The following is a 26,562-nucleotide window of genomic DNA, read 5'->3' on the forward strand; positions in this document are numbered from 1 at the left end:
TGATCCCAAGGTGCCGGGATCCAGTCCCACATTGGGCTCCTTGCTCAGCGAGAAACATGCTTCTCCCCCTGCTTGCTGCTCCCCTGCTTGTGCACTCTCTCTCTCCCTCTCTGACAAATAATTAAAATATTTTTTTTAATCACTTTTAGGGGCCCCTGGGTGGCTCAGTGGGTTGAAGCCTCTGTCTTTGGCTTGGGTTGTGATCCCAGAGTTCTGGGATCGAACCCCGAGTGGGCTCTCTGCTTGGCGGGGAGCCTGCTTCCTCCTTTCTCTCTCTCTGCCTACTTGAGATCTCTGTCAATCAAATAAATAAAGTCTTTTTAAAAAAATTTTTTTAATCCCTTTTATTATATGTGGAGCTTATATTGAAGGGGAATGAACATAGAAGCAGAGAGGCTTTGTAAAAAGAAGCCACTGGAGTTGTCCAGCTGAGCAATGATGGTGTGTGAGTGGAAGGATTCGCCATGGGATGGAAAGAGCAGAACCTCACATCTGTTTCTGAGGCAGATGGACAGGGATTACTTGCTGACTGCGGACCCTAACTCCCCGTCAGATGCAACTGACTGTATAGGCTCCAGCTAACAGTTACTGGGCATTTGTTGGGTTAAAGTGCTAAAATGTCTTATTTCATCTTCAAAACAATACCCGTGAAGTGGGTACTTTATGACCCCTATCCTGTAGGTGGGAAAACAAGGCTCAGGGAAACCGGTCCAAAGCAGGAGGCAGGATTCAGAGCCCCGGTGTGACCAGATCCACAGTGGGAACTGTCACCACAGGATTCTCCTGTCCCCCAAGGTGAGGCTTGCCTACTTCACAGTAGTAGTGTTCTTCAAGCCTACAGCACTTGCAAGACTACACGGCCTTCAGAGAACCATGTTTTTTCTGCCCCCCTGGCCCTCTGCACCCTCAAACAACCAGCAAGGGTGAGGAAGGCTCCCAAGCATCAAGGAGATGCAGCCCCCAGGAGAACAGCTTTGAAATACAGCAGGCTGGCGCTCAGCCTGGCTAGGGCTGGCCTGAGGGACGAGCGCTCCTTTTGGGAAAAACAAAAAAAAACCATACCAAGGATTTGGAACATTGATTTTTTAGGACCTCTGCTAACCCAGAGCAAAGTATCTAGAACACAACTCAAATTAAGGGATGATTTATCATTTTATCATTCCTTAAGTGGTTCAAACTAGAAAATTCATTCTGTCTTTTTTAAAGCAGTGATACTTGGCTAGACAACATTATAATTCATAAAGCATATAAAATACAGAATTATGGGGCACTTTCTAAAATATTTTATCTTATTTTATTAAATTATCCCAAAGAATGTGTATCATATTATAAAGCAACAGCCTAGTTCCTACCTACTTCCTACTTGAAGCCAGTCACAGCAAATCTTGAATACAAGTCAGCATCTTGTTTTTAAAAAGGTGCAGTTGAATTACTACAATCCCAAATATTTTTCATCTCCTTAAGTATAACCATTATGGCAACGTGTGAAATCTCAGTTTTCTTTTTTAGCGTGGCACACTCGGTACTACTTCTTAAACCTTATAATAGAACTTGAAAAAAGTAGCTCTTGTATTTATATGTTTAAATATGACTGATCCACAGATACATGTATGAAGGAGGATAATTTTAAATAGGCAGCTCTGTATGGAAAGTTCCAATGTATGGAAAGTTCCTCTAAGAATTTCCTGAAGACCTAACCACATTGCAGGCCTGCGGGGCCTGGCTGGAACCCGAGGGAAAATATACCGCTCTCACCTTCTCCACAGCAACACTCAGTTCCTACTCAGCTCTGATTCCAATCCCTGGTCTCCCTCAGTTTGTCCTCTCATGCGGTACATGGTTCCTGACTCACAACCCCCTTCCTCCCTCTCAGCCCTTGTTCATGCCAGCCTACCCCAGGGAGAGCTTTGGACCCTCACCAGCTCATCCTCTTGGATCCCAAATCTTACAGCTCATTCTGCTCTAACCTGACACTTCAGGTGTCTGCTGTCTCCTTCCCGATACAAGCCCATGTTCCTCCCTTACTATTTTATCAGAAGCCCCTTTAAGACTTCTTGCACACTGGCCATACTCAATCACTTTGGCCAATTCCTGGACATTTTCCATCCTAAGCTTATGGCTTTTAACAACCTAAGAATGTTGCAAAGTAAACTTATTCCACATTGATCTGAAGAAGAATATGAATTCCAGAACCAGATCACCTGGGAGTAGTCATGCGTAAGTTATGTAACCTCCCTGTGCCTCAGTTTCCTCATCTGTGAAATGGAAATAATATCAGTACACCCATCTCCTAGGGTTTTTGTAAGAATTAAATGAAAACATGGGGCACCTGGGTGGCATAGTCAGTTAAGTGTCTGACTCTTGGTTTCAGCTCAGGTCATGATCTCAGGGTTATGAGATTGAGCCCCACGTTGAGCTCCATGCTCAGCTCAGAGTCTGCTTAAGATTCTACCTCCTGGAGCGCCTGGGTGGCTCAGTGGGTTAAAGCCTCTGCCTTCGGCTCAGGTCATGGTCCCAGGGTCCTGGGATTGAGCCCCGCATCGGGCTCTCTGCTCAGCGGGGAACCTGCTTCCCCCTCTCTCTATCTCTGTCTGCCTGTCTGCCTACTTGTGATCTCTGTCTGTCAAATAAATAAATAAAATCTTTAAAAAAAAAAAAAAAAGATTCTACCTCCCTCGCCCTCTGCCCCTCCCCCGATCATGCACATACTCACGCACTCGCACATGTGTGCGCTGTCTGTCTCAAATAAATAAATAAATGGGTAATCTTAAGGAGAAAAAAAGAACTAAATGAAAACATTTGGAAAGCCTTTAAACAGGGTTAGTTATTACCATTATAACATAAAATTTAGTTTAGGATAAACAAGTCCCTACACAATGAGGGAACCTGGAAGAAAAGCTCACATCAAAATAGTGTCTTTAAGCTTTCTAATTCTTAACTGTAGAGAAGTTAGCAAAACCACTAACAGCTTGCCTCTATTTGCATGTAACCCATTCCTTCCAAATAAATAAATAAATAAAACACTTAGGAGTTGGGAAGTATTGACTTGATATTTAGATTACACTGAACAAGGGGTTCTTTTTTCAGCATTTTACACAAACCATTCTATTATTCATGAGTTTGAGGGGCAGCAGGTATCCCAAATGGTGTACAGATAAACTCAGCCACACAGAGATTTTGCTGCAAGTCCCCTAACGTGGAAGTGCAAAGCTGAGCCTGTAACTTTGGGTGGTTGGCTTCTGGAGTATTTGAGGAAATCAAATTCACATTATTATTATTAAAAATGCTTTTGTTTTGGGGGCACCTGGGTGGCTCAGTCATCAAGCTTCTGCCTTCAGCTCAGGTCACGATCCCAGGGTCCTGGGATTGGGCCCACATCAGGCTTCCTGGAAGCCTGCTTCTCCCTCTCCCATTCTCCCTGCTTGTGTTCCCTCTCTCACTATCTTTCTCTCTTTGTCAAATAAATAAATAACATCTTTTTTTAAAAAAAGTTTTTGTTTTTGTCTAAGTATGGACATTAAGTTTATGAACTCTAAGGTCAGGGAGTGGTTCCATGTGTAATGGTGAGCACTCTGGACTCTGAGGTCAGGGAGTGAGTTCAAATCCCAGCTCTGCCACTCACTTGCTGTGTGACCTTGGGCAAGTTAATTAACTTTTCTGTGTCTCAGTTTCTTCATCTGTAAAAATAGGAGGACAATACTAACACTGTGAGCATTAAATAAGACATCAGGTATAAAGTGCTTAGAACACTGCCCGGCACATAAAAGCTCTCAGCTAATGACAACTGTTGTTACTTACAAGGCACGAAGCATCTGGTGTCTGCAGACAGTATCAGCCTCTCTAGGTGTCGGGACAGTAACCACCAGTGTGGCATCATTTGGGGGGACCAGCAGGGACTCCCCGTGCAAATGTGCCCTCCTAACTCCCACCTACCTGACACTTCAAATGCACTGAGAAGGTGCCCACCCCACTACACCCCATGTGTGTATGTACAAACGGTCTTCCCTGACAGGGAATTCCTTGAGAAGAAACGCCCTGACCTCCTCTGTTTCCTCAGCAGCAGAGCTGACGCAGGCACCAACAGATACTCCATGAATGGTGTGATGAATAAATGAACACTCAGTCCTCTAGATTTTTAAGTAGCTTTAAATGTCAGGTCCCTTATTAAAATAAAAACCCCTTGAGACACTAACTCCTTAAAGTGTTAGCAGCCATTAGTGACAATTAGCTGCAGGAAGAATGGTGACAGCTTCCCAAGGCTTGAACTTGTCGCACTTTTCAACACCATCTAGTCGTAGAGTCACATAGCAAAGACAAATTGGAATATACTGAAATACGGACTCTGCCAAGGTAGAATGAAAGGAAGGAAGGAAGGAAGGAAGAAGTGAGGGAGGGAGGAAGAAATTAATTTATAATTAAAACTATATTTCTAAAATGCTTACCTTGCCTCATAAATGAAAGGGCTTTTTCTTTTAAGTTTTCTGTCAGTTGTCTCTTTTTAGTCAGGTAATCCAAAACATAAATATTGGGAGCAAAATTTATCATGTTCTGTTCACCACAGCCGTAAGGCATCCGAATCAGTGAGGCTAAGCCATTGATGGAAGAACCGAGGATATCTCCTGAAAGCACAAGATACTCCATACATTCAGCAAACAGTCCTGGTGGCCAGGAGACTTCCGCAGAGGACAGAAGGCAGCTAACACTGAAGTGATGAACAGACTACAAAGTCTACGTCAAGCTTTTAGGAAGGCTGGTCAAATAACTGATAACACAGTGGCACTGAACTCACATAGATTACAGGACAAATCAGATGTTTACCGCAGGTAAAGATGTGGCATACACTAGGCAAAAAAAAAAGTTTAAAAATCATTCTCTTTTTTTTTTAAAGATTTTATTTATTTATTTGTCAGAGAGAGAGCAGAAGCACAGAGAGCTGCAGGCAGAACAGGCAGAGCAGACAGAGGGAGAAGCAGGCTCCCTGCTGAGCAAGGATCCCGTAGTAGGACTCGATCCCAGGACCCTGGAATCGTGACCTGAGCCGAAGGCAGACGCTTAACTGACTGAGCCACCCAGGTGTCCCTAAAAAATCATTCTTGAACAAAAATGTCAGGAACTGATTAGGAAACCATCATTTTTATATAGGAAAGAAATGTTTTATTAGTAGTATTCTTCACATAAGTAGAATTTCACTCTGACTTCTTATTAATACACTATAAACACTTGAGAAATGAATTTTTTTAAGGGCAATCAGCAAAATGCCTGATTGTAGTATTTTTCAGTGTGTTCTCTTTAGCAAAAACAAAGCAGAATTAACATGCAAAAATATTTCAATGAGGGGCTCCTAGTGGCTCAGTCGGTTAAGCGTCTGCCTTCAGCTCAGGTCAAGATTCCAGGGTCCTGGGATCAAGTCCCACATCAGGCTCCCTGCTCAGTGGGGTGCCTGTCTTTCCCTTCAGTCTTCCTCTGTGCGCTCTCTCTCTCTCTCAAATAAATAAATAAATAAAATCTTTAAACTATATATATAGATATTTCAATGAATCTCAGGATCAAAGAGGATTATGACTATTCTTCAAAGTTAGTAACATAAAATTAGACAAAATGTCTGCTTAAAAGACACCTCTACCCACATTTTAACACTATGACTCGGGGAAATAAGTAAAACTTCAGAAATACAGAGGCTGAGTTCTAATTCTGACCCCGCTCTGAGGGAGGGCTAGGTGGCCAGTAGGTTAAGCATCTGCCTTAAGCGTCTGCCTTCAGCTCAGGTCATGATCCCGGGGTCCTGGGATCGAGTCCAGGACCCGGCTCCTTGCTCAGCAGGCTGTCTGCTTCTCCCTCTGCCTGCTGCTCCTCCTGCTTGTGCTCTCTCTCACACACACACATAAGTAAATAAATAAAATCTTCAAAAAAAAAAAATACTTCAAGAGTATTTCAATAACCAAAGACAGACTCATTCCAACATAGGAAGGAGTGGTGGTACACATTTGAAATTCAAGGCTTCTTCCCTGTGTGTGTGTGTGTGTGTGTGTGTGTGTGTGTGTGTATGCGCGTGCCTGTGGACAGTATCCCCCCCCCCCCCCCCCCCCCCCCACCCGCCATGTATGCTGCACCTCCCAGCATCCGAACACTATGAGAGAATTTATTCCCCTAAGTAGAGGGCTTATTTAATTCTTCTTAAGAATTACACCTAAGGCTCCCAAAAAGTCCCCTCCAGAGGGACTGGTTGGTTGAGTTATATTGGAAAGCATTCCACCTACAGATGAGATTTAAAAGAATCTCTGAAAAAGTGCCTTAGGTCCTGACAGACTGAAAACCTAACGAACTATTTAGATTCATTAATCTTCATTAATCTAAACATTTCCTCCAGTTATTTGTGAAGCGCAGCTATATAAACAAAGCGTTTGTGTGGAAGCTATGTTTAACAGCTGATGAAAAAGTACTTTCGGGTTGCCAGAAGGTCACGAGGAGAGGTTGAAGTCAGCGGGCCTCTTCCTGCTCTGAAGGTTATCTGCGCATAGAGATCTGCTCTCGGCAAACAGCGCTCAACCTTCCGTCCTCACAAGCGCTTGTGAAACCTTTTCAAAATACACGCACCCTAGCCATAGCTAAGAAATTCTGATTATGTAGGTTGCAAGGAGAGCCTGTGTTTTTATGAAGCTCCATAGAAGATTCTGATTATGTACCAGTGGTCGAGAGCCACAGAGGGCAGAAGCTCTGCTCTTAGAAATAACCCCTCCCTCCAGCCCCATTATAGTGGGCCCTACTACCCAGAGAGTGGTCTATCTACCAGAAGCATCGGCATCAACTGGGAGCCTGTTAGAAATACATACCCCAAGGCCCCACCCAGGCCTACTACACCAGCATCTTCCTTTAGAGGAGATTCCCACGATTTATACGCACACTGCGATTAAGAACTGGCCTAGGACACGTATCTGCTAGTCTTTCTATTGTAATCATCAGTTGGTACCAACTAAAAATTTTTGCAACCTCTTCTCATTAGGACTAGATAAGAAAATGCATCCAAAAATAGATATGTATGTGGTCACATACAAATAAACCAGCAGTGATGGTGATATACTGTGTTCTTACCAATAGCAGTGATCTGAACTCGTTCACTACCACTCACTGTGTTGGGAGGAAATGAGAAACTCAGAGTTTTCAGGGGAGTTTGTAACTTGTTGTCAGTTAAGTCTAACAAGATGGATTGTGAATATGATTTTTCTATTCCTTCAGCCTGTAGGAAAAAAGGAACACAATTAATATCAATTGACATCATCTCGACTCCTCTGTCTACAGAGAACTTTATGAAAATAATAAGATAAACATCTTGCCTGCTGTGTTCACAGTATGTGTACAATTAGATAAATACCTACTGTTTTTTATTCCTGCTTCAAATCTGTTAATAAATGTTTACTTTCTGGTTAGAGTAAAAAAAACATTTCATGAAATGGCAAAGAAGAAGATGAAAAGGTGATGAGAAAAACCCTCTGAGTAAATCCTATTCTTATCCAAAGAGAGACTAAATACCTTGTCCAAAGTCACACTTGACAGAGCTGGGATATGAACCTAGGGCTGTCTCACCCCAGAACACAAGTGCTTATCCACAAGGCTGAGCTGTCTTTTTCTGCCTTCTCGAAAAACAAAAAAAAAAAAGAAAAAAAAATTCTACCAAGAGCCTAGGTGTCTCAGTTGGTTGGGCAGCTGCCTTCGGCTTGGGTCCTGGGAATGAGTCCTGCATTGGCTCCCTGCTCAGCAGGAAGTTTACTTCTCCCTCTCTGTCTGCCCCTCCTGCCCCACTCATGCTCTGTCTGTCTCTCTCTCTCTCAATAAATAAAATCGCTAAAAAAAATTTTATGAAATCTCTTCTAACTGTATTAAGGAATTCCAAAATTCGAAATCTACATATCAACTTGGGGTGATTTAACAGGACTCCAACATAACACAGTTTCTAAATGTAACTGACAGCAAAAGAGATTTGCTATAGGGGCATACCATAAAGCTAAAGAGGTAATTGGCAATTACTTCCAAAACATATTATAGATCCTTAAATACAGATGAGAAAACAATCACACAATACCAGGAGGGTGGAGGACATGACCTACTAGATCTTGACAACAAATTTAACCATGAGAAAAACCATCTTCTGTTTCTCTTTCGATTATGTATTTCCATCTCACTTATTTGAGACTTCAAATATTTACCTTGACTAAAATCCTCTGGGTGATGGCATCAGAAGCAGCAGGTGAAATGGCTGTGACTGTGATAGGAATTTCCCCCAGATGTGTGGGTTTGACCGGAAAAAGAACAGTTGCCCCATCCTCACTGGGAACGAGAATGGTCTGCTGGTGTCCTGTGGCATTTATTTCATTTGAAGCCATTAGAATATCAAATTCATCACTTTTCTCAATGATTACTTTAACCTGGAAGGAAAATTATCAAAGTTTTATATAATAAATGCTCCTCAGGAAAGTGTTGCTTTATTACTACAGTAAAGGTTATTAAATCTGTGAGGCTCAAGATGAGAGGAAAGTGAGACAGATGCAGCCAAGGACAGAACAAGAGGGTTATCAGGGAAAACGTCATTTCTCTATGCTCTCCTCCTCCACCTCAAGATATATGGAGAAAGGGCACCCTTCAGTTCCGTTTCTAATATTAAACTCCTACTAACATTAAATTCTGCTATTATCCGAAGACTTTGAGGGGAAGGATGGCCCAGAAAGGTTATTTCATGTTATGGTATTGCCACCAGCCTGGCTTAACTGTGTCATCTTAAGAATTCGGTCCCATTAGAAAAACCTAAGACACACAGGATGAAGTGTTATTACAACCACTGAGAGTCTCTGCTAAAATTATTCCAAGGTGGGCGCCTGGGTGGCTCAGTGGGTTGAGCCTCTGCCTTCGGCTCAGGTCATGATCTCAGGGTCCCGGGATCAAGTCCCGCATCAGGCTCTCTGCTTGGCAGGGAGCCTGCTTCCTCCTCTCTCTCTCTCTCTGCCTGCCTCTCTGCCTACTTGTGATCGCTCTCTGTCAAATAAATAAATAAAATCTTTAAAAAAAAAATTATTCCAAGGAAAGAATGACGCAGACATCAGTCCTGAAGCATATGTTGGTTGTAAAATTTACTAAAGTATGTCAAAGTTGCAAATCTTACCAAGAACAGTATTTATCTAGGACTTACACTTTATGAATTGTTTCCCATTTATTTTCTCATCTGTTTCTCAAAATATCTTCTGTAGGGATAATTACTAGTCCCATTTTGCAGATGAGGAAACTACTATTAACTTATTTTCTGGTAAGTGTTAGAGCAAGACATTGAATCTGGCCTTCTGATTCCAGATCTTTTGCTCTTTACAATGTTACAATTGTTGACTAGGTGGGAAAAGTACAATTTAGAGGCCCCTGGATGGCTCAGTGGGTTAAGTGTCTGACTTTGGCTCAGGTCACGATCCCAGGGTCAAGGTGCTTGTCCTTCTCCCTCTCTCCACCCCTCCCCCCACTTGTGCTCTGTCTCTCTCAAATAAATAAACAAAATCTTAGCCCCCCCCAAAAAATTTTTAAGTACAATTTTAAAGTAACAGTTTATAAACATAGTGCTTAAAGAGATTGTAGCATTTTCATATAATGAGATTAATAATCCCTACTTACTCTGAGGTAATCAGTCACTTGGTTAGTACTACAGGGAGCACAACACCAACAGTGGCCTAATCCTGCCTTCCAGGGAACTGACTAACTAAGGAAACATAAAGCACATGACTCAAAAAACAAAGCTTTGTTTTGAACACACAGTATTCAGAATCAAATACACTGTATAAACATGGGAACAACACATAACAGAATAGGTGAGGAAAGGCATCCTAGCTTCAAGCCAGGTCTTGAATAAGTTCTTGCCAACCGCAAGAAGCACAGAATGGCAGTGAGAAGAAACAACACCTTCCAAGATGCAGGGAGGACGAGGAAAAAGTACAGGGAGGCAGGAAAGAGAAAGACCTGCCTCAGAGACCGCGAGGAACTTATGCAGCTAAAGCAGAAAACCTGTGCTGGAAATAAAGAGAATGTGTAGACGCTAAGACTCTCCTTTGACATTAATTAAGTAGAAGAAATCACTGAAAAATATGTATATTTTCAGTCTCTCAGAAATATATAAAAAGCTCAGATTCCCAGACATCCAAACATTAACAACCCAATCCCTGTGTGTTTTTTCTATTCTTTCCTGAAGTGTGAATGATTAACAAAACCTTAAATATATTACCTCAGTGGCTTCTTTCAAATAATTGAATATGGTTACTTCCAAAGCAAATTCTTCACCTCTGATTACAGAGTAGGGAAGATTCAAAAATATGAAAAATGGTTGGAAGGCTTGTAGCTGGAAAGAACACAACAAATACATACTTTATTCAAGTCAAAATGCTTCACATTTCATGCAATTAAAAGCAAATCTCACAAAACCTGTGAAGCCTATAATTCCACATGGAAATGTCCACTTGCCTATCAATGGAAAACAAACAGCCAACTTATTCCAAGTCAATGTTGATAAATTAATGTGATTTATGTTATTTAACATAATTTAACTAGTTTATGAAGTGCCTACTCGGATCCAGGGACTTTATTTTTTTACCTTTTTATTTTATTTTATTTTCATCATGGTAAACATACTCTTTACTCCCCATTCCCTATTTCCTCCATCCCCCCACCCATCTCCCCTCTGGTTACCACCAGTTTGTTCTATAGTTAAGAAACTACTTCTTGGGGGCGCCTGGGTGGCTCAGTGGGTTAAAGCCTCTGCCTTCGGCTCAGGTCATGATTCCAGGGTCCTGGGATCGAGCCCCGCATCGGGCTCTCTGCTCAACGGAGAGCCTGCTTCCTCCTCTCTCTCTCTGCCTGCCTCTCTGCCTACTTGTGATTTCTGTCTGTCAAATAAATAAATAAAATCTTTAAAAAAAAAAAAAAAAAAAGAAACTACTTCTTGGGGGGTGTTTTGGGTGGCTCAGTGGGTGAAGCCTCTGCCTTCTGCTCAGGTCATGATCTCAGGGTCCTGGGATCAAGTCCCATGTCGGGCTCTCTGCTCAGCAGGGAGCCTGTTTCCTCCTCTATCTCTGCCTGCCTCTCTGCCTACTTGTGATCTCTCTGTCAAATAAATAAATAAAATCTTTTTTTAAAATAATAAATAAAAAAGAAAAAAAAAGAAACTGCTTCTTGGTTGTCTTTTTTTCCTTTGCTCATTTGTTTTGTTTCTTACATTCTACATATAAATGAGATCATATGGTATTTGTCTTTCTCTAACTGACTTATTTGACTTAGCGTTATACTCTCTAGCTCTATCCATGCTGTTGCAAATGGCAAGATTTCATTTTTAATGGCTGAATAATATTCCATATTTTATTATTTCTATACTATTTCTCCTTTATCTATTTATCTATTGGTGGACACTTGGGCTGCTTCCATAGTTTGGCTATTATTGATAGTACTGCAATAAACACTCAGGTGCATGTATCCCTCTGATTTAGTGTTGTTGTATTTTGGGGGTAAATATCCAGTAGTGTGATTCTTGGATCATAAGGTAGTTCTATTTTTAGTCTTTTGAGGAACCTCCATACTGTTTTCCACAGTGGCTGCAAGAATTTTCATTCCCACCAATGGTGCAAGAGGGTTCCTTTTTCTCCTCGTCCTCACCAATACTTGTTGTTTCTTGAGTTTTTTATTTTAGCCATTCTGACAGGTGTGAGGTGGTATCTCACTGTGGTTTTGATTTGCATTTCTGTGATAATGAGAGATGTCGAGCATCTTTTCATGTGTCTGTTGGCCATCTGGATGTCTATTGGGGAAATATCTGTTCGTGTCTTCTGCCCATTTTTTAATTGGATTATTTGGTTTGGGGATGCAGAGTTTATCAGTTTTTACATATTTTGGATACTAACCCTTTATCGGATATGTCATTTGCAAATCTCTTCTCCCATTCAGTAGGTTGCCTTTTAGTTTTGTTGGTTGTTTCCATCACCATTCACAAACTTTTTATTTTGATGTAGTCCCACTAAAGTTTATAGATACTTTACACAAATTATTTCATTTAATCTTTACAACTCCAATGAGGTAGGTTCTATGTTCATACTTTACAGAAAAGAAATCTGTCCAGAAATCTCTGTAACTAGTACAAGGTCACATCAATAGTAAATGGAGAAGCCAGAAAAGGACCCCAGCATGTCTGATGCCAAAGCCAAGCTTCTCACCTACTATGCTATTATGACTCCAGCCACCTGCTTGAAAAGCCACTTGCCAAATCCAACATCCCTGTTTGAGACTCATGTGGAAAGTCTAGATGATGTTCTGCTTACTACCTTCTGACATATACACGCGCATGTACTTTCTCATTGGTGACCCAATTCTGAGATTGTCGGCCGCCAAATCCTATAGAGCAGCTGAACCGCTACCCCACCTCTGAAAATAAATCTTTATTAGTTTAGGCCAATGGTTGCCACTGGCAGCAGTAATTCCCTCTAGAGGTTTACGTAGACAGTTGTGGAACTATCTTAGATTGTCACAATGATTGAAGGGTAGTGGGTGAAAGTCTGTGACACTCAGGACAGTCCCAGACAATGAAAAAGTGTCCCCCATCCCTCATGATTCTTGAATATCTCTTCAGACATTCCCGTAAAGTACCTGCTTATAATGATCTGAACTTACAACCTATTTCCACCTTATATGTAAACCCAAAGCATTTTTCAATACACACTGAATTTTTCGCAAATACAACTATGTTGTAAATCAACAGAAGACCGCACTTCGTTTTGTTTGTGACTTTACCAAAAGTTGTTCATGGCTTCAAAGACTGACAAGGTTTTTGAGATGTTAAAACAATACATACATATCAAACTTCACTTGCAGCTGTTACACACAGGGTGCTTCTATATGCATGGAGTAAATATTTGAAGCTATGTCTAGTGCTTCTAGTGCAGCTATGTCTGACCACTTATATAGTGTAATATATATATATTTTTTACTACACATTACTTTCCTTTAATTTTTCCTTAATATTTCACTTTAGGCATCATATAGATTTTTTTAACTAAGTATATAAGTATACCATATTTCCCATGACTTTCACTCCAGATGGTGAAGGGGAAAACAAAGTATCTGTTATAAAAAGGGGACTTTAGTTATGACAGAGGTAAGAGCTACTGGTCTAAGACCAGACATGCTCATAAAATTCTTCTTGCCAGCAACCGGTTTAGGAAGTAACATGTGATGCAGTTTGACCAGAAATGGGAAGATGTGCTATGGCACATCTCGAGAAGGTCTGCCCACCCTCTGCAGAGGGAATACACAGAAACTACCTCTCTTCTGGCCTTTGGAAATAGCTGAGTTCAGTCAATAATGAAGTTTTATCCAAATCTTAATATGGACGTAGCACATTTAGGAGTTTAATACAGCTCTCATTCTAAAGTATAAAACTAACGAAAAACAAAAAGGAAAAGCTAAGGAATCGCTAGACACTATCAACATCATATGGAATCATTTTTGAAAATTCATTGAAGAGTTGACAATTTCTTTGCTTTGGGCGCTTTAACATTTGCAAGTAAGTCTTTAATACACTACCTCCACTGGAGAACTTGTTAGTCCAAGACCTAAATCTTCAGAGATCACGAAAGCAGTGGCCACCCAAGAAGTGATAGAATCAGGCACAGTAACCTCAAATTCTTGGTAAATCCTAGAACTGAAGTCAAGATAAAAATAAAAATCACTTGTGTAAGACTGAGGATTCCCAGACCTGTACCCCTGAAGCAAATAATACATTATATGTCAATAAAATTTTTAAAACTAAACTAAACTAAATAAATAAATTAAAATCACAACACCAAGGACTGACATATTTCAAAAAAAAGTCAACATAACCTAAACCACATTTAGAAGTTTTAATTTTCCAAATTATTTACATATCTAAATTTTTTAAGTAACCATGAAAGAGTAGATCCTAAATTCTTAGGAATAGTTCAGTTAATAAGGCCATAACATTGCATCCTGACCCAGAGTCCACTAAGAACTTTCTACAATGTTTATACCTTCTGAATGACCATAATTTTCATAAATGTTGTATAGACAATAAATATCTATTTTCTAATTTAACTCAATTTATTTGTCAATTTGCATAGAAGTTTCCCTCTGTATCTCAGTCAGTGCTTTTTTTTTTTTTTTAGGTTTGACTTGTGTCTTATTTCAAGTTTCCATAAATGGCTGACCATAAAATATGTGAAGATTTCATGACTCATCTGCTCAGTCATCAGGCCAGAAAGCTCAGGGTTGGTCAACTGAGCTGAATCCTCCCACCACCTGTGCACCTTCTTCCTGTGGCTTATCGGGGTGTTTGACAAAGAGCCACAAGGTAGAGAGTAATTACAAGTGCTTCCCACCCTAAGGCAATAAGCATACTCTCAGCATTTTTCTCAAATAAGTACCATGAAACTTGAAGGAAGTTAAAAACACCCTTCATTAGAAGATGGTCTATCTTCTTAATGATACTCCCACTGCCCCAATTTGCCTGTGGCTTTCTTAAACAATACATTTAAATATAATAAAGATTCTAAAATAAAAACCTCTTGGTCTATTTAGTTGTTCATCACAATACATTTGTACTTAAACATTAGAAAGAACACAAAATTTATTTAAAATGAACACTAAACAAAATGAGCAAAGGACATTATAAATCTTTACCCCATGTTGGTGTCTAGCCAAATCCACGTCTCTGGAAAATGCTTTCTGATACGTGGGTTGCTAACCGAAGAGAAGTCATGAAAATCTACCAAGTATCCTTCAGTTTCCTCCGCAAACCTCTCAAGAAATTCAACACTGTCATCTAAAAATCAATATTGACAACTGTTGGCAAAAAAGTCACTGTAGCAGATGATTATAAACTTAGTCCACAGGACCGCAACACCTCTCAGCTGAATGGGACTTTAGAGTTCATCTTATTCAACCTTCTCATTTTACAGATAAGACACCTGAGACCCACTGAAGTCAAGTGACTTACCCAGGGCTCTGAGGCCAGTTACAGCAGCTCAAAAACTTAAAAAAAAAAAAAAAAAAAAAAAAAAAGGAAAATGTTCCCTGCCTGTACAACCAATACCTGAAAAACTACTTACAGCTGCTAAAAAACAAGTTAAATCACATTTTTAAAGTTCCCTCCAATTTTTCTCTTCTCTTTTTAGTTCCCTAGTGATCATTACCATTGGTTATACCAGCCCCAAGATGCTACAATCATCTAGTTTACTAGCTTAAAAATAAAGTCATGTTGCCTGGCAAACTGACACATTTCCAGAAAAGTCAATATAATCTAAACCATTTTTGGAAGTTTTCATTTTCCAAATTGTTTACATAACTATTTTGTTAAAGTAACCATGAAACAGTAGATCCCAAATTCTCAAGGAAAGGTAATCTAACAAGGCGATAACACTGATTCCTGACCCATATTCCACCAAAAGCTTTCTTTCTATTTCTATCACCTACTTCTATTTTTTTTTCAACTTTTCTGTAAGTTTAAAATGATTTCAAAATAAAATGCAAAATACGGACACCTGAGTGGCTCAGTCATTTAAGCGTCTGCCTTCAGCTCAGGTCATGATGCCTGGGTCATGGGATAGAGCCCCGCATCAGACTCCCTGTTCAGCAGAGAGCCTGTTTGTCCCTCTCCCTCTGCTCCTCCCCACTGCTCATCATGCTCTCTCTTTCTCCCTCTCTCAAATAAATAAAATCTTAAGAAAATAAAATAAAATGCAAAATATTCAATAAATTAAAGGGAGCAAAGGAATATACAAGGTAGAAGGATAAGCATTTGAATTCTAAAAGTAGAGCAGTGTTCCAGTAATAAAATGGCCTTGAGTAACTACTGACAGCCATCGTGGTGACTGCAAGACAGTACACATTAGATGGATCGACCAGACAGACAGTCAAATCCCCAGGATGACAATAAGAGTAAGACTTTAAATCTCTTGTGAGAATCTTCAATGTACACAGAAGGAAAGGGAAAGTAGGGGACCTAAATGTTGACTGAAGGAACTATAATGGAAATTTTTGAGCTTCAAATTATAAATGGCTCTTAACTGAGGGTTGCTGAGCAGTGACCCTGAAGTACTCAAGAGAACACCGAACACTAGGGACTTAGGAAACTTGATCCAAAAGAGAAGCAGAAAAATTAATGTCAGTCACTTGAGTAGGTTTCTAAGGACACAGTATCCTAGTAAGAGTATCAGGTTTCTTCTGTTATGTTGGGGGGGAGGTGGAAAGGTAGAAGAAAGTTCTCAGGAAAAGGTAAAGGATACAATAAGTATAACTAACAACAGAATGAGTATTACAGTGGAAATTAGGATTTCATAAGATGAACAAAGATAAGTAAAAGAGGATACTGGCAAAGAGAGAATGGAAAAACATTGCTTAGAAGATGTCCAGGATGGATGATTATAGGAAGAAAGTAACTGCACCATATTGTCTTTAATACACAGAGATCATAATGACTTCATAAAAATTTTAAAGCTGTAAAATTATCTTTTTAGCTTCAACACAGAGGCTCAGGTATCCAGTGGTGTTGAAAACCAACCCAAAGCTGGACAGCCTGGGGTCAGTATGGAGTAACTGAGAACAACTGACAGGCATAGGGAACTCAGGGATAGAAACTGTGACATTAGCATGAGGTTTCCTGAAAGAAAAGAGAACAACTTCTAGAGTTAACCATTCTCATTTATGCACAGTTTGCAATACAAATTGGAAGCAGTGGATCTTCCAGTATGTCCAAAAATATAACCATCTCAAAGAACGACAGAGAGAAAATAGCAAGCATTCATTTCAAAAATCTAGATATAAGCCCAGATAAACATTCCATGTCATGGCTCAGATGAACATTAAACGCCAAAGACTTTAGGGTAAGAGAACAGAAAATGAAAATCATGATATCCATGTCCAACCAGAATGTATTCATACCTATGTGAATAATTTTAAATACCTGGGATGAAAGACTTAAATACTTAAAAGCACACTGCCAGGTTTTACTTACAAACACCATCAATGTAATCCTTCAAAAGTTTTGCATCCGTCAATACCCAGAGGCCACATTCCTAGAAAGAACAAGTTTAATTTTCTTTAAAAATAAAAGTTTAAATGCTCTGTAAAATGTCCCAGCAGTCTCCCATACTCTTAATTCACTCTTGTGCATTCATTTTTATGCACATGTGAAAGGGTTTTTTTACTCTATCTCATTTTTGAGAATTTACATATGTACATGAGCATTCTCTCTTCCTTTCCGTACACAGAAAACACACACACACACACACGCACGCACTTTTTCCATTTGCTTTTAAAATTGGAAGGATGATTATCTTTCCATTTCAGATTACACTTATATAACACTCCACTTCAGCAACACATTTAAGAAAAGGTTAACATTTCATAATTCAGATAATTAATTCTGAAAGTGTTTGCAATAGTAAAAGATATTAATATCTTTTCAAAGTCTGTAACAAATTAAACATACCTGAAAAACTGCAAAAGAATTCATGAACATGCCTAAATAATAGCCAGTGTTATAAAGTTCCAGCTCATGGACCACCTAAGGAGAAGATAAAATACATGCAATGAACTGAATCACAGCAACCTGTTCTGCCCTCTGTCATATTTCTTGTATGTTGCTTAGACAACATACAGCCTACAAGCTTAAATGAAAATGACATAAATGGAGGAATATAGAATACTTGAATGCCTTGTTCATGATTCAGTCAGCTAAAAATACATTTCCTCTCTTAACTTATTTTTACTCTGTTTAGTGATAGAGAGTTCCTAAGAGGTGTATGCTGAGGGGCACTCAGGTCATTCAGTTGGTCAAGCAGCCGAGTCTTGAATTCAGCTCAGGTCACAGTCTCATGGTCCTGGGATCAAGCCATGTACCAGGCTCTGCACTTACCTGGGAATCTGCTTGTGGATTCTTTCTCTCCCTCTACCTCTGTCCTTCCTCCTGCTGGTTTTCTCTCTCTCTCTCTCTCTCAAATAAATAAATAAATAGGCACACCTGGGTGGCTCAGTCGGTTAAGTGTCTGCCTTCAGCTCAGGTCATGATCTCAGAGTCCTTAGATCAAGCCCCAGGTCTGGCTCCCTGCTAAGTGCGGTGTCTGCTTCTCCTTTCCCTCTGCTGCTGCCCCCTGCTTATGTTCTCTTTCTCAAATAAACAAATTAAATCTTCGTTAAAATAAAGAGATAAAATAAAATAAAATAAACCTTTAAAAAAAAAGAAGTGTATGTTTAAGTTTTGCCCAGGAAGAACTTAAATGTCACCAGTTGACTAAACCAACACATAGGGGTCAGCATTGAAAACAACGCATACTTTTGGCAGATAAATGGGTTAAATTTCATGGATAATATAAGTTCTGCAAAATGTCAGTTAACTATATTTTTTAAAATAACAAAAAGAGGCAATTCACAAAAAAGAAATAAAAATTATTAATAAGCAGAAAAAATATTCAATCTCATTGATAATCAAAATAATGCAAATTACAACATCAATGAGATAGCTTTTTCAATACCGAGATATTTGCATTATCACATTAGCAATGCTATTTTTTTAAGAACAGCACTCCTTGCTAGCAAGAGTGAGTAAAATAGGTTAAAAGAGTGAGTAAAGTTGGCAGCTTCTAAAAACGCTAAACACAGGGGTGCCTGGGTGGCTCGGTCATTAAGCATCTGCCTTCACTAGGATCATGATCCCAGGGTCCTGGGATGAAGCCCTGCATCAGGCTCTCTGCTCTGCAGGAAGCCTGCTTCTCCTTCTTCCGCTCCCCCTGCTTGTGTTCCCTCTCTCACTCTCTCTCTCTGTCAAACAAGTACATAAAATCCTTAATAAATAAATAAATAAGCTAAACACAGATTAGAATATAACCTGGCAACTCCATTCCCATATATATACTGAAAAGAATAGGGACCCAAAGAGTCTAACATGTCAACAGTCCATTGCAGCATCAGTCACAATAGCCAAAAGACAGCACGTTAACGTCTATCAACAGAAGAACGGATACACAAAATGTGGTAGACACATGCAATTGTATATTATGCAGCCATAAAAAGAAATAAAGTTCTGACAGGTGCTACTACATGGATGAACCCTGAAAACCTTAAGCTAAGTGAAAGAAGACAGACACAGAAGGACAAATTTTATATTATTCCACTTACATGAAATATCTAGACTAGGCAAATTCATAAAGACGGAAGTAGATTAGAGGCTGCTTGGCGGGGGTGAGGAAAGGGGGAAATGGAGGATTATCACTCCATGGTTACAGACTCTCCGGAGTGATGAAAAAGTTTGGGAAACAGATAGTGATGATGCTTGTACAACATTATAAAAGTAATTCACACCAACTGAATTACCTTTTTTTAAACAGTTAAAATGGCAAATTTTATGTTATCTATATTTCACCACAATAAAAAATTAAGATATGATACCCTTTTTGGTAACTATTCCAATACATGTCCTTCATTTACATTAGCATTAACCAGACAACTTAAGACAAAGGCGGGAATAAAAATCATGAAAGAGTCTAAGTCCAAGTTTAAAAAACACAACCCGTTTAAAATGAAACATGTGCATCCAGTGTTTCTGCCATGCTAAGCACCATCACTGCTACATCCATGGTAACCAAACATGGTGCCGGAAGAGGCACCAAGAAGAAAACAAGTGAATGAGAAAACAGGAAATGTCAGATTATCTCAAGAAGTTGGCAAACAGGCAATGGACCCAGAACCAGACATAATGGAGAGAGAAGGTTTTAGTCCCATGACTCAAAACTCTGCTACAGAACACAAATGCATGCAGGATCACCTTCTGCTGACACACCGGCATGATTCAGTGGAATTATCTAGAAAGAAGCAACTACCTCCAAAAGAGAGTCTCCTTTTCTCAGTGGCTCAACAAAAAGGTATTGCCAAAGCTGCAGCAAAGGCTGGTGTCTGAAAATTATTTCCGGAAGGTCTAGCACACTTAAATTTCCCAAGGTGTTCAAGAGTCTCTCAGCACCACTTATAAATTTAACAAGAACAAAAGAAACCAAAATGGCCTGTCACTACAAGCTTCTGACGCCCTCCCCCACAGCCAACTCCGGACAAACAATAAAAGCAAGTAGGAAACTCGGATGAGTGGGATGAGAAGACCCTGGGAAGAGTGAAGGATATCTTGAATTGGTGTGTTGGGAGGAATTGGGTGGCAGAAAGTGTTAGAGGCAGACAGTCTGGGGAAAAGGTTCTGCTCTGACTTCTTTCCAGTGGGTAGCCTCAGGACAATCATTCCCTGCATTTTCACTGCCCAAATCAGTAGCCGCAGCAGCAGCCTACACTTCCTGTTGCAAGGTGTCAGGAAGATAAGTCAGCTCCTCTGCCCTTCTGGTGTGAAAAACAGGAGAACCAGCGGACAGACCCATGGCCTCAAGCATTCTCTTCCTCTTGTCCTCCAAACTCTCAGGGCTGCTGAATCATAATCTCAAGAGATTTGTCTCTTCTTGGTGATGCTTTTCCCTAAGAGCTTTAAAGTGAAACACTGAATGAAACCCAACATCACACAGGGAGGATCAAAAGTAGTTTTCTAGTCCCTGGAGCTTAACCCCATTCTCTCTTTAAACTCACAAAACACACAGATTGGAATGGGGCATTGAGCCTTCCTCAACAAGACATTATCAGAGTAGCTGCCAACCCAACTACATCCAAAGAGTATGACTTCCATAACAGACATCCAAGTAGACAACACATAACATGTGAAGCAAAATACTGAAAAGTCCAGTTCAAGAATTTAAAATAAACATGGTAAATATACATAAGGAGATAAGGAAAAATATGGATGATATAAAACAAGAACAAAAGATAAGAACCAAATGAAAATAATAGATATTAAAAACATAATAGCTGACATAAAGAACCCAATATAAGAAATCAAAGTAGGATAGATACAACTGAAAAATGACCAGTGAGCAGAGTCACTTGAGGGGCTCTCTCAAGAAACACAGAAAAGACAAAGAGATAGAGAACATAAAACAGAAAGCTAGGAGATATGGAGAAAGAAAATAGATATGCCAATCTCTGAATAATGAGAGTCTCAGAAGAAAAGAAAAAATTTAAATAGAGAAGAGGAAATATATGAAAAAGTAACAGATGTAAATTTCCAGAATTAAAAAATGAAGGAAGGGGGCACCTGGGCAGCTCAGTGGTTAAGCCTCTGCCTTCGGCTCAGGTCATGATCCCAGGGTCCTGGGATCGAGCCCCGCATCGGGCTCCCTGCTTAGCGGGATGCCTGCTTCCCCCTCTCCACTCCCCCTGCTTGTGTTCCCTCTCTCACTGTCTGTCAAATAAATAAAAAAAAATTTTTTTTTTAAAAATGAAGGAAGACCATAGATCAAAAGGGCAATCAATAATGACACAGAATTACAATCCCTCACAAAAGCAACATGGTCTGGCCAGGGTTGGAGAAGAAGATGGTAACAGGTGAAAGACAAAAGGTATATGCAAGAAAATGAGAGGATACGAAAATGCTTGTTCTGTTAGATAAAGATACAAATATTGATAGCTGTAAGAAATCAACATGATAAATAAATATGCATGGTTCATGAATTAAGGGCATATATCATAAGAACAAAAACAGAATGTAAAACTTCAAAACCAGAAGAACAAAATTTTATCTAACCCATGGAAAGAAGAAAAATGAAAAGATGAAAAGAGAAGGGAAAAAAGAAAGTAATCACATTTAAAAGTATGAAATAAAGTAGAAATAAATCCTAATTAGAATAAGAATTACCACACTTGTAAATGGGTTAAATAAGCTTATTAAAAGACATGGACTACCAGACATTAAAAAACAAAAGCAAGGGGCGCCTAGTTGGCTCAGTTAGTTAGGTATCTGTCATTCGCTCATGTCATTATCTCAGGGTCCTGGGATTGAGCACCGCATCGGGCTCCCCGTTCCATGGGAAGCCTGCTTCTCTCTCTCCCATTCCCCCTGCTGTGTTCCCTCTCTTGCTGTGTCTATTTCTGTCAAATAAATAAATAAAATATTTTTTAAAAATTAAATAAATAAATAAATAAATAAATAAAATTGATTTTTAAAAAGTATTTTTATAGACTGAAAATTATATATAATTTTTATCAAGTGGATTAATTTATAACAAAATGATCAAGTTAGCCTAAACATTTATATCTTTCCTCCTATATGTACTTAGTCAATTAATGGACATAGGTTATACAATCTAGATTTCAACTGACAATGGCACAAAAGGATATATCAAGAACTTACAAATGAACATGAAGTGATTAATGAATAGGGAATTAATTTATGTAACACTAGATGTTCCCATATTTCTTGATTTATAAGTTTTCTGTAGATTAACATGATTTCACTCCCTCAATATACTACAAATTCCAGATTCAATAAGACTATACTTATATATGACACTTAGGTATAACCCAAAGAAAAAGTATTTCAAAATTATCTAAAGTTCTCTTCTCCAATGTCATCCACAATTACACAAGTCAATTTCCTAGTACTTTCTCGAGAGTCTTAAATTCAAATACAGTATGAAAATAAGGGAAAACTTCAGATGGCATCTCTCATGTAAAACAGCAAAGACTCTTCACCATATGAAGCCTCTTTCCAACATAACAACCAGAATCCAAATCCTTTTTATTTGGAAACTTTACTGATTACTGACTTAAGAGGAACTAATGAAATTTCCTTTAGATATTTGAACTAATGCAATAGGTTTCCTTTTTGCTCTTTTAACATGTATTTTGTAAGGAAAAAATAGCTAAACTCACATTTTCCATTGTAATATCATTTGAGACATTCATCAGATTCACACTTTTGTCAACGGCTACAATCCCAACTGTCGAGTCTGGCTGTGTCACCGAGATCCTAAGAGAGACTCTCTCAGATGGTTCAGCCTGAGTTTTACTCCAAAATAGCTTTATCTAAGAAAGGGAGAAAAGAGGACTGATTTATTTGACTTTTTAAAAATCAATACTTACATGTCTTACTAACTCAAAATCTAGCAAAGATTCTACATTTGCCTTGACTCAGGGATAATTCTAAAACCATACATCAGCCTTCTGCAGGGAAAGAAAATTTTTTAAAAATTTATTCATGATGTTTACAAGTCATAGGACCTCCCACAGTGCATAAATCTGCTTTATCTTTCCCTTCTCTACCTCTCCTCTTCCCTTTCTCCATCCCACACCCTCAGCCCCCAGCCAATACTAAAGAGAAAGCAGCAGTGTCTGGGACACCTGAGGAAGGCCAGTATCCTGGAGGAGGAACAGGGAAGAGGAAAGAAACCAGAGATGTTCACATGCTGGTAACCTGAACTTAGAAGTGAGTCAAGGGAGAGCTCCCCTGGGACTCAAAGAATGGCCTGGGCTAGGGGCTGGGGGCAGGGAGGGACATTTTTTCCAAGTGAGGAGATGATCAGAGCAAACACTAGTCAGGCCCAGTGCTCTGTCTCCCCCTGGTCGCCTGAACTTTCTCTGTTCACTGCATTCATCAAAGCATGGTCCTAGCCAGTACTTCCTAAAGGGTCTCAGTCATCTCACCATGGCGAAACTGAATGTCTTTGTCATGAGGCCCCCTCCTACTGGGAATGTTCATCTTGTCTAGCTCTACTTCAGTAGGCCATAGTGCTGTGACTGTACCTCCTAACCAAGATGGCCTTCATGTTCCCCTCAGCTTGACGAAACACCAGATGGGATCCTTCCTGACTAAAAGACCCCGATACTCCCTTTTCTTACAGCATTTACTTTAGAAAACTTGAGATTGTAAATTGTTTCTCTGCCCCTTTGAAATGTAAGTCTTCTCCCAGGCTCTTGACAGTTTTACAACCCAGGACTGTCTTTTCCAAGGACCTGGGGACCTATCCTTTGAAATGTAATCACATTGTAATCACAAATGTAATCAGAGTTCCCAATGGATCTTCCTATCTCTGTGGAGGACAGGAGCCTAACTTATACCTTGCCAGTCAGCAAACACAGATGGCCTAATCACATTGACCAATCTCCCTTCAGTGTCCTCCAGTACTTTTCCACAAGCCCATCCTTTGCTTAAAACTCTCCTGCCTTCCGTTTCAGTGAAGTTGAGCTCAATTTCTCTCCCCCATTGCAATAGTCTTAAATAAAGACTTTCACCTTCCACATCCCATCTATTTATTCCACAATCATTATTGAACCTCAAAAAGACTCACTAATTTTCTCTTGCTTAAATATATCCTCTTCAAATTTGTAGTTTCTTCATGACTAATGTAATAAAAATTATATAAAAAGTAAAGAAAGAGCGGTGCCTGACTGGCTCAGTCAGTAGAACAAGCGACTCTTGATCTCAGGGTTGTAAATTCAAGCCCCACATTGGGTGTAGAGATTACTTAAAAAAAAAAAATAGAGAGATGCTTTGGTGGCTCAGTCGGTTAAGTGTTTGCCTTCAGCTCAGATCCTGGGGTCCCGGGATCGAACCCCACATCAGGCTTCCTGCTCAGCAGGGACCCTGCTTCTCCCTCTGCCTGCCGTTCCCCACCTCTTGTGCTCACGCTCTCACTCTCTCTCTCTCTCTCTCACTCTGAAAAATAAATAAAATATTTTTTTAATGTAGAGAAAGATATATCTTCACAAATATAGCTAAAGCTATACTTCTTATCTTTCATAGCTAAGAAATTTCTTGGAATTGTGCTATTTATACACTCTGCTTCCTCAAAGCCAATGACCTCTTACACTGTAACTTTTTTTAATACTTGCCCTCACTATCAAAGATGTACATCTCCTTAGTTAAGCCTGACTCCTGCTTTAAAACTCATCTTTGTCAGGGGATTAATGGAATTGGTAGAAGTCAAAATCTGTGCTCTAAAAACAACAGAATATAGCACTGTCTTTGAAAAAACTCTTCATAAAATGAAAAATAGATGCTTATATTCTATCTTGACAATCAAAGTTTGTTAACTAACCATCACTGACAAAATGCATGGATGACTTTGCAGCCTTTCAGAATTTTAACAATTTAAGCAAACAGAAATGCTATCAAAGGAATGGTACTCTGCAAATCAATATTTCTAAACAATGGTTATTTTGTTTAAAATGAACTGGAAAGGCAGCAACTTTCAGTGAGAACAATGGCTTATTTTAGTACACGTGACATGACTCAATTCCACAATGCACTCTTGCAACCAGGTTACTTTTCAAAGTTGGGGCTCAAGGGGGGTTTCCTACACAAGCTATACATCTTAAGCTATAAAAATCCCTTGTGCTTTTGGAGAACAAACTCCACACCGATCTCCACATGCAAGGTAGCCAGGCTTACTGCAGATCTGTCCTGGGTGAGTTTCCAGGCCAATGAAATGGATAAACCAAATCCGGGCTCCACTTCCACATATCACTGCTGATGGCCTCCCACCCTCCCACCTCTTCATTTCACTCTCAACACAATATCAGCACCACACAAATTCTATAATCGCCGCTGGAATTCCATGCCACAGCAATATCAACTCCACCATCAGAGAAATCCTGAAACAGCCTCATGGAATTCAGTCAAAGTCTTAGAGCCAAGAATCATAACTTAAAATAAGACCTACACTACCCAATAATTCCACATGTGAAAATATACATGTAACAATATGAAAAGGTTCAACCATAGTTCTGGAAATGAATATCAAGAATATTCAATTTATCAATTGAATGATCGATTCAATTTTGAATCAATTTTTTTAGTGATACTTTTCTCTTTTTTTTTAGTGATACTTTTCTAAAGAAATAGTAACATTTCTCAGACTTCACTAATACGAAGTTTTCTTCTAACATCATTCATTACCTTTAATCTTACCTTATTTTTAAAAACAAGCTGAACAGGGATTTTTAGAACATCATTTATAATTTCCCCATCATCCTCAATATAATACACAATAATGCAGGCTTTTGGAACCCAAGAATTTTCTGGCGTTAAAGAAAAGGTTGTTGAATTTTGCTTGCCTACAGCCACCAACTGTCCCCGGGATACGACCTGAAAAGAAGAGTAGAACAGTTTCATTTTATGCCAAAGCTGGTAAGAATCTTAGCTGCAGCTATAATCATCATATTTTAACCATACACACAAATCGTTTACTTAAACCAACTTCAAAGCCTTTATGAATGCAAAGAAACTTCCCTGACCAACACAGAGAGGATAAGCTAGGAGACAGAAAAGGATAAAAGAAATACTGATTGAGACAACAGTAGCTTCACAGTCAAGAATCTGTTTTTGAGTGGGAGGAATATAGAGCACCACTGGGGAGACCAGAATGAGCAAAATTCAAGGCTATGTGTAGCAATTTTTATTTATTTATTTTGTTTTTCTCATACTTTATAATTTTCTACAATAAACTCAGATGGGTTATCTCAAACAAATTAAATTTTAAACATAATGCAAGATTTAATTATCTATCTTAAGTTGGAAATGCAAATACAGGTGAAGGAATAAAAAAGAAATTTTGACTGTAATATGAAAAGGTCAGGCTAAAGGATATAAGACTGAATTTTAAAAATTAATGAGTT

General features: G+C 39.3%; 1 protein-coding gene across 1 annotated transcript in view; it reads right to left on the minus strand.

Annotated features, from left to right (window-relative positions):
- Positions 1-26,562, minus strand: part of LOC111152340 (CD109 molecule) — a 128,326-nt gene that overhangs the window by 30,934 nt on the left and 70,830 nt on the right. Inside the window, exons 14-23 of the mRNA XM_022510840.1 lie at positions 25,856-26,032; positions 22,819-22,971; positions 17,513-17,587; positions 17,036-17,096; positions 14,704-14,845; positions 13,591-13,708; positions 10,250-10,363; positions 8,202-8,420; positions 7,090-7,234; positions 4,443-4,619 (exon numbers count right to left, since the gene is read on the minus strand). Of these exons, the coding sequence (XP_022366548.1) occupies positions 4,443-4,619; positions 7,090-7,234; positions 8,202-8,420; positions 10,250-10,363; positions 13,591-13,708; positions 14,704-14,845; positions 17,036-17,096; positions 17,513-17,587; positions 22,819-22,971; positions 25,856-26,032 (1,381 nt within the window). The remainder of the gene's footprint in view (positions 1-4,442; positions 4,620-7,089; positions 7,235-8,201; positions 8,421-10,249; positions 10,364-13,590; positions 13,709-14,703; positions 14,846-17,035; positions 17,097-17,512; positions 17,588-22,818; positions 22,972-25,855; positions 26,033-26,562) is intronic.

The sequence above is a fragment of the Enhydra lutris genome, unplaced genomic scaffold (assembly GCF_002288905.1).
Source record: "Enhydra lutris kenyoni isolate GAN:26980312 unplaced genomic scaffold, ASM228890v2 scaffoldscaffold28, whole genome shotgun sequence".
Classification (NCBI taxonomy): Eukaryota; Metazoa; Chordata; class Mammalia; order Carnivora; family Mustelidae; genus Enhydra; species Enhydra lutris.